Below are 12,358 nucleotides of genomic sequence, written 5' to 3'. Positions count from 1 at the left end.
CTGGTTCCACCACAGAGGGGCGAGGGAAGAGACTGAGACTGAAATGACCACGATGAGTTTCATGCATGGGTACATTCGTAATACCTGCTTTCATTCTGTTGAAAAATCATTTGAAAAAACAGTTAGAACCTAAACTATGATCAAAGTTTCAGCGCTGGGAAAATGTAATACTGTATATAATATAGAACGTTTTGTTTGTTTGTTTTTGTAGCTGTTCCTGGGCTTCTATAAAAGCAGGTTTTGCTTGTTATTAATTTGGAAGGTGCCCTGTGATCCTCAGGTATCAGGTATCAAGTGTGGCTGGTTCTTCTGACAATATTTAAACAGGGCTTTCTTCTTTTCTTTTTTTACTGGAATGTGCATTCCTGTACAACATTTAAGTGTGAGAGTCACGCTAGGATCCTTTGCAAATTCTCAAGAGTTTATTATCTAGGCTGAAAAGATGTCAGTTTTATTTAATCTAATAAAACATTTTTAAAAAAAAAACATTGAAAATCTCACATTGTTTACCAACAGATTTCTTTGAGGCCAGCAAGAGAAGCCTGTGTTGGTACAATATGAAGAAATTCTATCTGACGCACACAGTTTAACATTTAACCGCTAATGTTCCATAAACCATTTGAGATGCAGTCTTCCTATCTGAATTAAAATGGAAAGCCCTCTCTGTGACCGCACATGCGTGCCATATTGAGGTCATGTGACTTTTTGAAAGCTAGTGCACAGTTGTGCACAGATTCTCTAGATCATGGGCATCATTAAAGAAAGAGAAACCCTTCTGTGGCAGGCAAACCGCATTGTCAAAGCCTCGTATCGAACACCATTCAAGACAGTGAGCCTTTGCTCTGCCGGTATTGATGAAAAAGCAATCTTGCCCTCCAAACTGCAACAACAAGCTTGTGGGTGGAGGTGGGCAGTTCTGCTGCTGCCGCACTATACTTCCATCTACCGTTGTCGCCCCACTTCAAACCATTTACTGTACACTTTTTTTTTAGCATTTTCTGTTTCTTTTTGGGAAATTTCTAGCTGTCTTTTCTGCTCTTTTCACATTGAATAACCCGACTTGTGTTTTGATGGCATATTTGATATATCGGACGCTATGTACTTATTACCACAACTGAGGAAAAGTAAGCTTACTTCCACCCAGCGCTGTTTTTTTTTTTTTTTTTTTTTTATCAGGCAAGTTTATTATGAAAAATGGAGGTGTGATGTAGGAATTCGCACAGAGAATTAAAGTTGGCTGATGGGCCTGTGTGTTTATTTTTTTCAGAAGTTTTTGTGACATTATCCCTTGTTAGTAAACTGTTGTTATCTTTATAAACAGCAGCTGTGAAAGAAATGCATCCCCCCCCCGAAAATGATAAACAAGACACTGTGTTTTAAAGAACCATTAACAGCACGTAAGTAAGTTAGTTTTAAGAGTTACAGTATTTACTTCATCTGCAAATGGTCAGTGGTGATAGTCTGAGACAGAGACAGGGCTGAAATATGTGTTTTGTGGCTGGCAACCATCTTGGCTTAAACATAGAGGAACAGTCTGATGCCAAGATTGCCGGCCACCTTAACACAGACACTCAGTATTAAATGTTTAATTAGTTAATTGGAAAAGTGTGGAATGTGGCCACATCCGAAGAAAGAACAAAGAACATGTTTGTTTAGAGTGAGACGGTTCAGTGTAGGTGCACGCCAAGCCTGAACAATGGGACAGTAAGAGAAAGAGCACACAAGACAGCTGAAGCTTGGCTGTTGTCGTGCTTGAAGTATTTACAGGTGTTGTGTTTGTGAAGAATAATAAAAGTTTGCAAGAGTGCTAAACTGCAGCGTCTCAATCTGAGTTCACTATTTCAAGGGGTGCAGACCAGCCTTGACCACATGCCACATATACGCTTAGCTGGAAAGGTTGATTCTGGTAAGTCTTCGGCCTCCAACTTCTTAACTAGTACGTGACGCTTCCCAGATGCCTCAACTGGTCTTCGAGGGCAACTTCATCCATTGGTGCACAATATGTCACCTCCAAATCTGCATATTGTGCATCAAGGCTTTCTTACTGTATTTTACTGATTTGAGCAGGTTAAGAAGAGGTCATGTGCTCCCCAGCCACCTTTCCTGCTCCTCCGAGGGGATTTTCTAAGTCACCCAATTAAACGTCAGATAAGGCAGACGCTCCGCCCCCACCGCGCCTCCTACGTCTTGTCCCAAGCCTAAGGAATGCTGATAGGTCAGTTCTCCAGGTGGTTTTGGAAGCAAAGGGTATTTATCAATGCCTATGAAAGCAGAAGGCATTACTTGGTTTAAACCACAGACTGCATCAGTACCCAAGCCTTCTGCAGCGAGGAGAAAGGGTTTGACACCAAGCTGCATACAGGATCCCTTCAATCACCTTCCTTGTTCGGTAAGAGACTTTATTCTTTTTTGTTTAAAAATAAATAAATAAATTAAAAAAAGAGAATTAATTATTTGGGGAAATCCCAATATCTCTTTAACAGTAGGTTGCAGCTTCTCCTTATAAAAGTATTCCCATAGTAAAATCTTAGCAAGGTGTAATAAAGTATAGTGAAGCATTGTAAAGACCAGTGAGGTATAGTAAAGCATATTAATGAACATATGCCAAGATAAACTTTTCTAAGTCTACCCAGTCTTGCATAGCTGGAACACTAAACGGTCAGGGCACTTGAAGTGAGTCTGGGGAGTGTTACCGGGTTTATAGAGGCATCAACTTACTGATAGCAATCGACTGCACATTATACACAATCTAATTACTGTACATGCAGACTGCATCGTTTCCAACCTAGTGTGGAAAACATTTCATCAAAATCAACATTTACTGCATCCTACTAAGGAGGATAACACTGCCAATGCTTATGGTTGACACTAGATATTAACAGTAAAGAGAAACGTACCCTCGGATCACTGTTTTAAATGATGGTGCTGCTGTAGCAGTTTTGCAAAGTGCCACAATTGCAATTTATTGCAAGACTTAGTAATAAATTTAGACAAACATTTTGATGAGAAGTGGCTGTATATCTTATGCACATGTATAAACACTACAGGCTAAATTCTCTAAGTAATTTACTCCAAATCATCATTATTCAAAGGATAAAACACAGACTCCAATTCTAAACCAAATAAGAAACCATTTCTGCTGTTGGGGGCGTTTTTTCTTCCTGAAAAAACCACATGTGTTAATGCCGATCTGGTGTAATTAGTTTTGAGAATGGAGCCCTGTATGTGGTTGATGAGAAGTGTGTGTGACCGACAGCTGAGCCCTCTCCTCTTGCTGCACAGACACAGCTGCTCTCTGGTGAGGTCCTCTCAATGCACTTTGCATTATGAGAAGTGCTTGCCACAGGCAGCTGAACCCTCTCCTCTTGCTGCACAGACAGAGCTGCTCTCTGGTGAGGTCCTCTCAATGCACTTTGCATTATGAGAAGAGCGTGACACAGGCAGCTGAACCCTCTCCTCTTGTTGCACAGACACAGCTGCTCTCTGGTGAGGTCCTCTCAATGCACTTTGCACTTCGAGGTGTTCCTTCACCATGGACTCCTGCAGATTGCTTCTGATCAGGCATGAATCCAGAGAAATGAGTTTAGCTGCTAGTGCAGGTGAAACAGTGATTGCAGGCAGCTGTAAAATGCATGAAATGTATTCTCTAACACCTAGAGCTCTTTCATTTGCCTGCTTTCTCAGTGGATTCCAAGACCATCACACAAGTTTCCCTCATAATCGTTATCCCCTTTTGAACTATTGATAATAGATAAGAAACTTTAGGAAACAGTCAGCTATTCCTCTCTATAATCCAATAGCTCTTTAACAGTAGGATGCAGCTTCTCCTTATACACGTGTCCCATAGTAAAAGCACAGGAAAGTGTAATAAAGCATTGTAAAGCATTGTAAATACCAGTGATGGAGCTTGTATAAAACACCGGAGAGAAAACCAGGGTTGGTTTATTTTGAGTGCTTGCTTTTCATAGCCAGGCTGTAACAGTGACAAAACAACTAGTGCAAAATAGCACTGCCTGAATTCCCTGAGCCTCGCACTGTGCCTTTTGTTTTAATTGCTGGATTCTTATTTCTTTTTAGATTGCAGAAGGACAGAGAACATGGAGACTATGCTAAATTCCTCTTCGTGGCTCCAGAATCAGCTTCCTGGGGAACTCTGGGTGCAATTCTTCCTCTGCATATTTCTTACTATGACTTGCTTTTCCTTAAACTTTGTCATGGTGTTTATTTACTTTAAAGAGCCTGTGTACCAGGGGGTTCTGCGCTACATGCTGTTCATACACCTTTTGGTTAATGATTTTCTCCAGACAGCATTAGTTGTGCTTCTCTTCCTCTTTGCATTCTTTAAAGGCACCATGCTCCTCTCTGTTTGCTCTGTAATTGTGCTCCTATCTTCGTGCACTAGCATGAACACTCCACTAACTCTTGCAGTCATGTCTCTGGAGCGATACGTTGCCATTTGTTTTCCTCTGCACCATGTCCAGCTGTGCACGGTAAACAGAGGTTACATCTCTGTCGCTCTCATATGGTTAATAGGGATACTGCCTTGCATAAGCGACATCTGCATAGCTTATGCATACTGGCCTCCTGGCTATTTCCAACGCTATTTGAATTGCAAACGCAGTGTATTCATCATCCTTCCCTCTCAGAGCGTCAAGCAAGCCGCCTTTAATGCTGCTTACTTCAGCAGCATATGGGCAGTGGTGATCTACACGTACCTACAAATTCTGCTTACTGCTAGAAAGGCTGCTTGTGATAAGTCTTCAGCCTCCAAAGGTCAGAGGACCGTCCTGTTACACGGAGTGCAGCTCGTACTCAGCATGAGTTTCTTTATCTATCCGCTCACTGAGTACTTCCTCGTGGGTCAGCCTCAAGAGGTCATTAGACACGTCTCCTTTTTTAACTACTATGTGACGCTGGTTCTTCCCAGATGCCTGACCCCCCTGATATACGGCGTCAGGGATGAGAATTTTAAGAAACACCTCAAGCTGTACTTGTCTTCATGTCGTAAGAAAGTGCAGCCTCTGCAGTCTAATTGAATTGTCAGTGCAGCATGGGTTAACCAGTGGAAACACTGTGACCTCTGAGACCTGGTCTCAATTCAACCACTGGACCAACACCACCTCCTTTCCATTGGTTCAACCTGGGCCTATCTGAATGACTTGAGATCTGTGTGAAACGGTAATGTTAAAGATGCTGTCAGCTCCTGTGTGTCTCAACCACTGAGCCTCACTGTTGACAGAAGCAGGCTCACAATGAGGAATGGACTGTGGCTGTACAGAATGCAGGTCTATGTAGAGTGTGTATGTACTGTGTGCGCTATAGCTGTTGATTGCCTAGCTGGTTATGTTGTGTGCTTGGGAATGTGCAAGCTATATATTACAACAAACACAATATTGATGTCCCTTTGTCTACATTCTAGATTTATATTTTTGTCCACCTGATAAAAGGTTCCAACACCGTGGGCTGTGCATAAAAAGCATAACCCGAACCCTAACCCGAACCCTAACCCTTGTAACTTTTTAAAGATGCCCCAGTTGTCAAACAATGTGCAATGTAAACATGCTGCATTGATTTATTTCAAAGTACTCTGTTCACTGTTCTGTAAAGAAATTGAAATAAATAATCATGCTATTCACTGGGATTCGTTGTATACAGTAGTCCTGATTTGCCCTCTATTTCTGTCATCTTGTTTTTTTTTTGTGTGTGTGCCTGTAGTCTGTTTTTAAAGCCCTCCTTGGAGACCCATTCCTTTCTAAGCTAGAAGCACAGCAGGTGTGCACTCTGCAAGGTAAAACAGTCCAGCCCCTCTCCCTAAGCCTCCGATCCTCTGATTCTCTTGAGCATGCAGTGCTACTGTCCCATGCGAGCTCAGTGCATTGGACACTTTGTTCCTAATTTAAAAAGAGGGATTTTCATACAGTTTGCACCCAGAACACAGATCTAGAAGTATATTCCAACCTGGAAAACAAGCCTTGCCCTTCATGGAGCTCTTCTTCAGCAAAAGCTGGATTGCTGAAGCAATATAACATGACCAATGCAAACAGAAAAGAAATTCACAAATGACTGCCAGAGTGGACAAAATGACTCAAAGAGGATCTTGCTAATGAAACAATGAAATAACTCCACAAACATCTCATTCGCTGTGTAAGTCTCCTGCTGTGTGTGCAGCTCTGAAAGAAACAATGACGTAATAAACATTTTAAAAAATAAATGATTAATATAGTATGCTGCAGAAAGCTTATAGTCCTGTGTGCATCTATCTATCTATCTATCTATCTATCTATATATACACACACACACACAATGTGTGTGTGTGTGTATGTGTATATATATATATATATATATATATATATATATATATATATATATATATATATATATATATATATATATATACATACACATACATACATACACACACAATGTGTATGTAGCCTCTATTCTGGTTTGAAATACCTACTTTATACTTTATCCCATCATGACACTTTGAAATAATCTCCTGCAGTACAGGACAGTGTGCAACTCATTGTTTAAAAGACCCTTTACTTATGACTGAGCAGGAAAGCGAGAGACGGTGTGCTCCCCAATCACCTGTTTCCTAAATCACCCAATTAAACATCAGATAAGGCAGAAGCTCCGCCCCCACCGCTCCTCCTCCGTCTTGTCCCAAGCCTAAGGAAAGCTGATAGGTCAGTTTTCCAGGTGGCTTTGGCAGCAAAGGGTATTTATTGACTGCTATAGAATTAGAGGGCTTTACCTGAGTATAAACATTGTTAGGTACATCAATAGCCAAGCCTTCGTCTGTGGAGGGACACACACAGAAACATAATCAGGCAGACAGGCACTGCAGGGAAACTGCTCTGGATCAGGACGCTCCACCAGTCTGGTTCTGGAAGTGTCTTTACAGAATTTTATTGAAAAGAAGAAGAAAGTATTTGCACTGGAAATCCCAAATAAAATCCACCACCTCTTCAGAAGTGGCTCACTGTTTCTACTCGGGTCACAGCAGTTCAGAGAAGCGAGTCAAGAAGCCAGCTGAAGAAGGTTAAACACTTATTTGAAAAAGAGCGTGATATTCTTTAACTACTATCATGGCTTCCGGTAGACTTTTGCGGTATCATTTTGTAGTTTCTTTGATAACATGATGTTAAATAAAATATCTAAATTATGTTCATTTCTTTTATTTTTTATTTTATTATGTCTTGATCCTAAAATTGTAGGTAAAGCTAAACTTTTGGCCAGAGCTGTAGTATAGTAAGTAACTAGTAGACTAGTATAGCCAGGAGGCAGTGTGGTCCAGTGGTTAAAGTCCAGGGGGCTTGTAACCAGAAGATTGCTGGTTCAAATCCTACCTCTGCCAGTGGGTGACCCTGAGCAAGTCACTTGTGCTCCATCCTGTGGATTGTTATATCAATGTCCTATTGTAAGTGACTCTGCATATAATGCAGTTTTGTGATGGTGGTCCACTATGAAAGGCACTATCTAAATATTAATATTATAGCAATTGAAGTATAGGATAAGAACAGGTATAGTAGGAGAGAATATAAAACAGGGTGAATGCACTTCTGAGCTGCTACTTGTTTGACCAGAGTCCCTTATAGTGTTCTAACCTGCCTACTGTAGTGTCTCATTGGGCAGTGCCTGGCTAGGGTTTCACAACCACACCATATCAGTGAAGGTAACACTAAGAATAGCGTGCTATCTAGCTGACTCTCCAAGCTTCACAATCTTCTCTTGTTTTAATAGCTGGGTTCTTCTGTCATCTTTGCATTTCAGTGTAAATTTCAGGAATCGGCACAAAATCTCCAGGAAAAAAGGACAGAGGAAGGAAATGGACGTCCAGCAAAATGCATCGTCCCAAAATAAGTTTTCGGATATTTTCTGGGTGCAAAGCGTTCTTTTAATACTGGTTACAGTTATTTTCTTTTCCTTAAACATTGTCATGGTGTTTATTTACTTTAAAGAGCCTGTGTACCAGGGGGTTCCGCGCTACATGCTGTTCGTTCACCTCCTGATTAACGATTTCGTGCAGGCAGCACTGTGTGTGTTCCTGTTTCTTAATGCCTGCCTTCAAGGCACCATGCTCCTCTCTGTTTGCTCTGTAATTGTGCTCCTATCTGCGTGCACTAGCATGAACACTCCACTAACTCTTGCAGTCATGTCTCTGGAGCGATACGTTGCCATTTGTTTTCCTCTGCACCACGTCCAGCTGTGCACGGTAAACAGAGGTTACATCTCCGTCGCTCTCATATGGTTATTAGGGATACTGCCTTGCATAAGCGACATCTGCATAGCTTACACGTACGGGCCTCCTGGCTATTTCCAACGCTATTTTAATTGCAGACGCAGTCTATTCATCATCCTTCCCTCTCAGAGCACTAAGCAAGCGGCTTTGAATGCTCTTTACTTCAGCAGCATATGGGCAGTGGTGATCTACACGTACCTACAAATTCTGCTTACTGCTAGAAAGGCTGCTTGTGATAAGTCTTCAGCCTCCAAAGGTCAGAGGACCGTCCTGTTACATGGAGTGCAGCTCGTACTCAGCATGAGTTTCTTTATCTATCCGCTCACTGAGTACTTCCTCGTGGGTCAGCCTCAAGAGGTCACGAGACACGTCTTCTTTTTTAACTACTACGTGACGCTGGTTCTTCCCAGATGCCTGACCCCCCTGATATACGGCGTCAGGGATGAGAATTTCAAAAGACACCTCAAGCAGTACTTGTGTTTGTGTCCTAAGAAAGTGCAGCCTCTGGGATCCAACTGAATTATTAAGACATGAATAAGATACATCATAGAAAACCAAGTAGCTGCACCCAGTCAGCTAGTCTTTCCTTTAACTCCAGATCAGTATGTTTCTCCTTAGTGTGTCAGTCCTATTGGGGGATCCACAGCACTGGATATAGGACAGGGGTGTCCAATCACAGTCCTGGAGGGCCATTCCACTCCAGGTCTAACAGGTAAAATGAGGTAATGCACTGCTCCAGGGTCTGGATGGAGATTTCATTGGTTAATTTAAACGGTTTAGAACAGGGTTGGAACAAGGACCTGGACACCCCTGATATAGATCTGTGCAGGCTATTTTGCAGTCATTTTTATTTATTTATTTTTTGTTGTTGTATGAAATCAGGATTATTTGAGTATACATTTATCATCATATTTATGTGTTTTATTTTTTTGTTTATGTGATCCCTTATAAATGTTTCCCACAGTATTTTCGCACAGTGTATTGCAGTTCACCCCCATGCTTTCCCATGGTTATACTCTGCATTTCCCATAGTTTACCCTGGTTTGTCATGTTTATTGATGTACTTAACCATACCTCTCTGTGATTTAAAATGCTTACCTACACTTTAACTGTGTTTCTGAACACAGCGTTTCTGAACACGGTCCCGGGCATCAAGGTTAACTAACTGTACCTGCTTTTTAAATATTTGAAAGACACATGTACACCTGTAAGCAAATATATAATGTAAATAAGTGATGTTGATTAACCTGAAACCTAATGATCTGTAGGCTGTTCTAAACTAATAAATATAGCTATTGTCTGGACTGATTGTATTTATAACTTGGTATGTGCTTTGTGTGGTCCCTGTCTTTTTAAATAGTCTTTTTTTAAAAATACTTAGTTACTTGTTTTTAAGAACTCATCGACAGGGCGCATCTATTGAGAATTGAAATACACTGAGGCGCGTTGGGAGCGCTCTCTCTCTCTCTCTCTCTCTCTCTCTCTCTCTCTCTCTCTCTCTCTCTCTCTCTCTCTCTCTCTCTCTCTCTCTCTCTCTCTCTCTGGAAATCTGATGACTCACCATGAATTAGATAAAAGTTTTACTCTATCATTGGGACGGAACTTTAAATCTCTGTTGTATAAAAAAAGGATGTTAGTGGATCAGCTTAGAAATCTCTCGGGTGGTATGAAACGAAATATCTAAATTTTCCACACCTAAGCTGTCCGTTTACTTTACACTGTATTGTTCTCCCAGCCCGTTACGGCAAATGAGCATTAGATTAATATGACTGAAAGGAGCAACACAACACAAAGTTACCAAAGCAGTAAAAAAACACAAGGCACTCAATGAATTGATAGACTTTTTTTTTTGTACAATAACTGAACGAAAGATGTTTTTGAAAAGACGTGTTTTAATGATTAAACAATGAAATAAATCTTGATAACTCAATGTGTTACATGGTTATACTTGGAGTAATACATTCCATATATACTTTGATATAGATATAGTAAAACAAATTTACAAAAAAATGAAGTGGGAAGAGGCCACCCTTAAAGGTTACCACTCTCAAGCCCACCCCACACACACGCTCACTGGTTGTGGATTTCAGACAGAAGCAGGTCGCCCGCCTGCCTGCTGTTGGTTCATTCCTAGCTACTCTTTCGCAGTTCAGCAGTGGACAGCCGTGGGGTTGACTTTGTTAAAGTTGCATTTCAGGTAGAGCTGGAGGTGCTTCTTCAAGTTGTCATCTCTCAGGCCGTAAATCAGGGGGCTTAAAAACTTGGGGAGCACGATGGTCAAGAAGAAGTTAACGTAGCGCACGTGTGCAAACACCATGGGCTCTGTGTACTGGAATATATACTCTGTGAGCGGGCTGAGAAAGAAAGCCATGCTGAGCAGGAGCTGGACGGCGTGCAGCAGGACAGTCTTCTGCGCTTTGAAGGCCTGTGAGCCAGGCGCTCGCAGCTTCCTCGCCTGCAGCATGATCTGCACGTACGTGTACAATATGATGATCCAAACTACGGTGAAGTAGAGCCCATTGAAAACGGCTTGCTTGAGCTGCTGGTCGGAGCTCTGGATCAGCACGGCCCTGCTGCACAGCGCTTTCTGATTAAAGTAACTCAGTGGCAGCTTTGAAAGGACTATGAAGAGATCGCTGCCGCTGGGCACTGACCCTATGAGCCAAGTGACACCGATCGCTAAGTAAGCCCTGCGGACGGAACTTAGTTCAGCGTAACGCAGGGGGAAACATATGGCTACGTAGCGATCCAGCGACATCACCGCCAGGCTGAAAGGGGTGTTCATGGCGGCATTGCCTCCCAGATGAACGAAAAAGGTGCAGAGTGTGATATTAAACTGGATTCTAAAAACCACTAGGAAATACAAGAAGACCGATATGAGCGACTGGAGAGTGTCGTTGAACAGCATGTGAATGAACAGAATGTAACGCGAGCTGTCTCTGTACACCGGCTCCTTGCAGAAAATGAGAATCATGTTCATGTTGATGTACAGAAAGAAAGAGGACAGCCCCAGTATGAGCGCTAGCTGCAGCTGGATGATGCCGTGCTCAATCAGGCTGATTGCGGGCAGGCTGGTGGCATTCACCGCCGTGCTGGAGTTCATGTTGGCTCAAGTGGTCTTGTTCTTGAGACAAAAACCAAGAAAAAAAGAAAACGCAAAGCGCAATTGGAGGGCTGCAGTCCTCGTGACAGTCATTATGAAATTAAGGGACACATTTCCAAAGCGTTTACTCTTTAATCAGTCTTTAACAAAGTCATATTTTTTTTAAAGTGGTAAAACGTCTGTTCATTTTACAAAACTAGTTCCAAACGACTGAGTTCTATATTCCAAGTCCTCTTAAGCAATACTAGGCTATTAATGCAATCGCTATTTTAAAGGCTCTTCACAGCACACTAAACTTCACCGCTCTTACCTGGATAGCTGAGGGTAGTGAGATACACAGATGCTAATTCATTCTGCGGCGCCAGTATTTTTTTGTTGCGTGTTGTAGGTTTGCAAGGGTATTTAATGCACTGTTTGTCATAAATAATGCAGATAAATAACAAAACGGTCCCACGACATGCACTGGTACAGAACCCTTCCCAGTGGACTCTTCTATTATTTAAACAAAATGTTGGGTCAATTAGACTCAACAAAAACAGACATTAGAAAACGTTCCACTTAGCTTTTCATTATTAGCGTCATTCTTATTGAAGGTGGGCTTTTAATTACTTAAATTACTCAAGGTGTTTTGTGTAAAATGTAACCAGTAAAGTAGCCTACACAAAACCACAATATACCAGATCTACAATATACCAGATCTATAGTATACCAGATCTACACTATAGCAGATCCACACTATACCAGATCTACACTATACCAGATCTATAGTATACCAGATCTACACTATACCAGATCTACACTATACCAGATCTATAGTATACCAGATCTACAATATACCAGATCTACACTATACCAGATCTACACTATACCAGATCTATAGTATACCAGATCTATAGTATACCAGATCTATAGTATACCAGATCTACACTATACCAGATCTACACTATACCAGATCTACACTATACCAGATCTATAGTATACCAGATCTATAGTATACCAGATATACCAGA

At 41.5% G+C, this 12,358-nt stretch overlaps 3 protein-coding genes across 3 annotated transcripts; 2 read left to right on the top strand and 1 right to left on the bottom strand.

Moving 5' to 3' along the window:
• The first annotated feature begins 4,214 nt into the window (after positions 1-4,214).
• LOC121302573 (odorant receptor 131-2-like) lies at positions 4,215-5,589 on the top strand. Its single transcript, XM_041232575.1, has one exon. The coding sequence runs from the start codon at positions 4,215-4,217 to the stop codon at positions 5,034-5,036; it is 822 nt and encodes a 273-aa protein (XP_041088509.1). The 3' UTR covers positions 5,037-5,589.
• Positions 5,590-7,942: 2,353 nt separating this feature from the next.
• LOC121302572 (odorant receptor 131-2-like) lies at positions 7,943-8,764 on the top strand. Its single transcript, XM_041232574.1, has one exon. It carries the CDS (start codon positions 7,943-7,945, stop codon positions 8,762-8,764), a length of 822 nt encoding a protein of 273 aa, XP_041088508.1.
• Positions 8,765-10,273: 1,509 nt separating this feature from the next.
• LOC121302571 (odorant receptor 131-2-like) lies at positions 10,274-11,348 on the bottom strand. Its single transcript, XM_041232573.1, has one exon. The coding sequence runs from the start codon at positions 11,346-11,348 to the stop codon at positions 10,395-10,397; it is 954 nt and encodes a 317-aa protein (XP_041088507.1). The 3' UTR covers positions 10,274-10,394.
• Positions 11,349-12,358: the final 1,010 nt, after the last annotated feature.

This window comes from Polyodon spathula, chromosome 30 (genome assembly GCF_017654505.1).
Source record: "Polyodon spathula isolate WHYD16114869_AA chromosome 30, ASM1765450v1, whole genome shotgun sequence".
NCBI classification, from domain to species: Eukaryota; Metazoa; Chordata; class Actinopteri; order Acipenseriformes; family Polyodontidae; genus Polyodon; species Polyodon spathula.
Note: the sequence above shows the minus strand (reverse complement) of the source record. Positions and strands in the feature narration are given on the sequence as shown.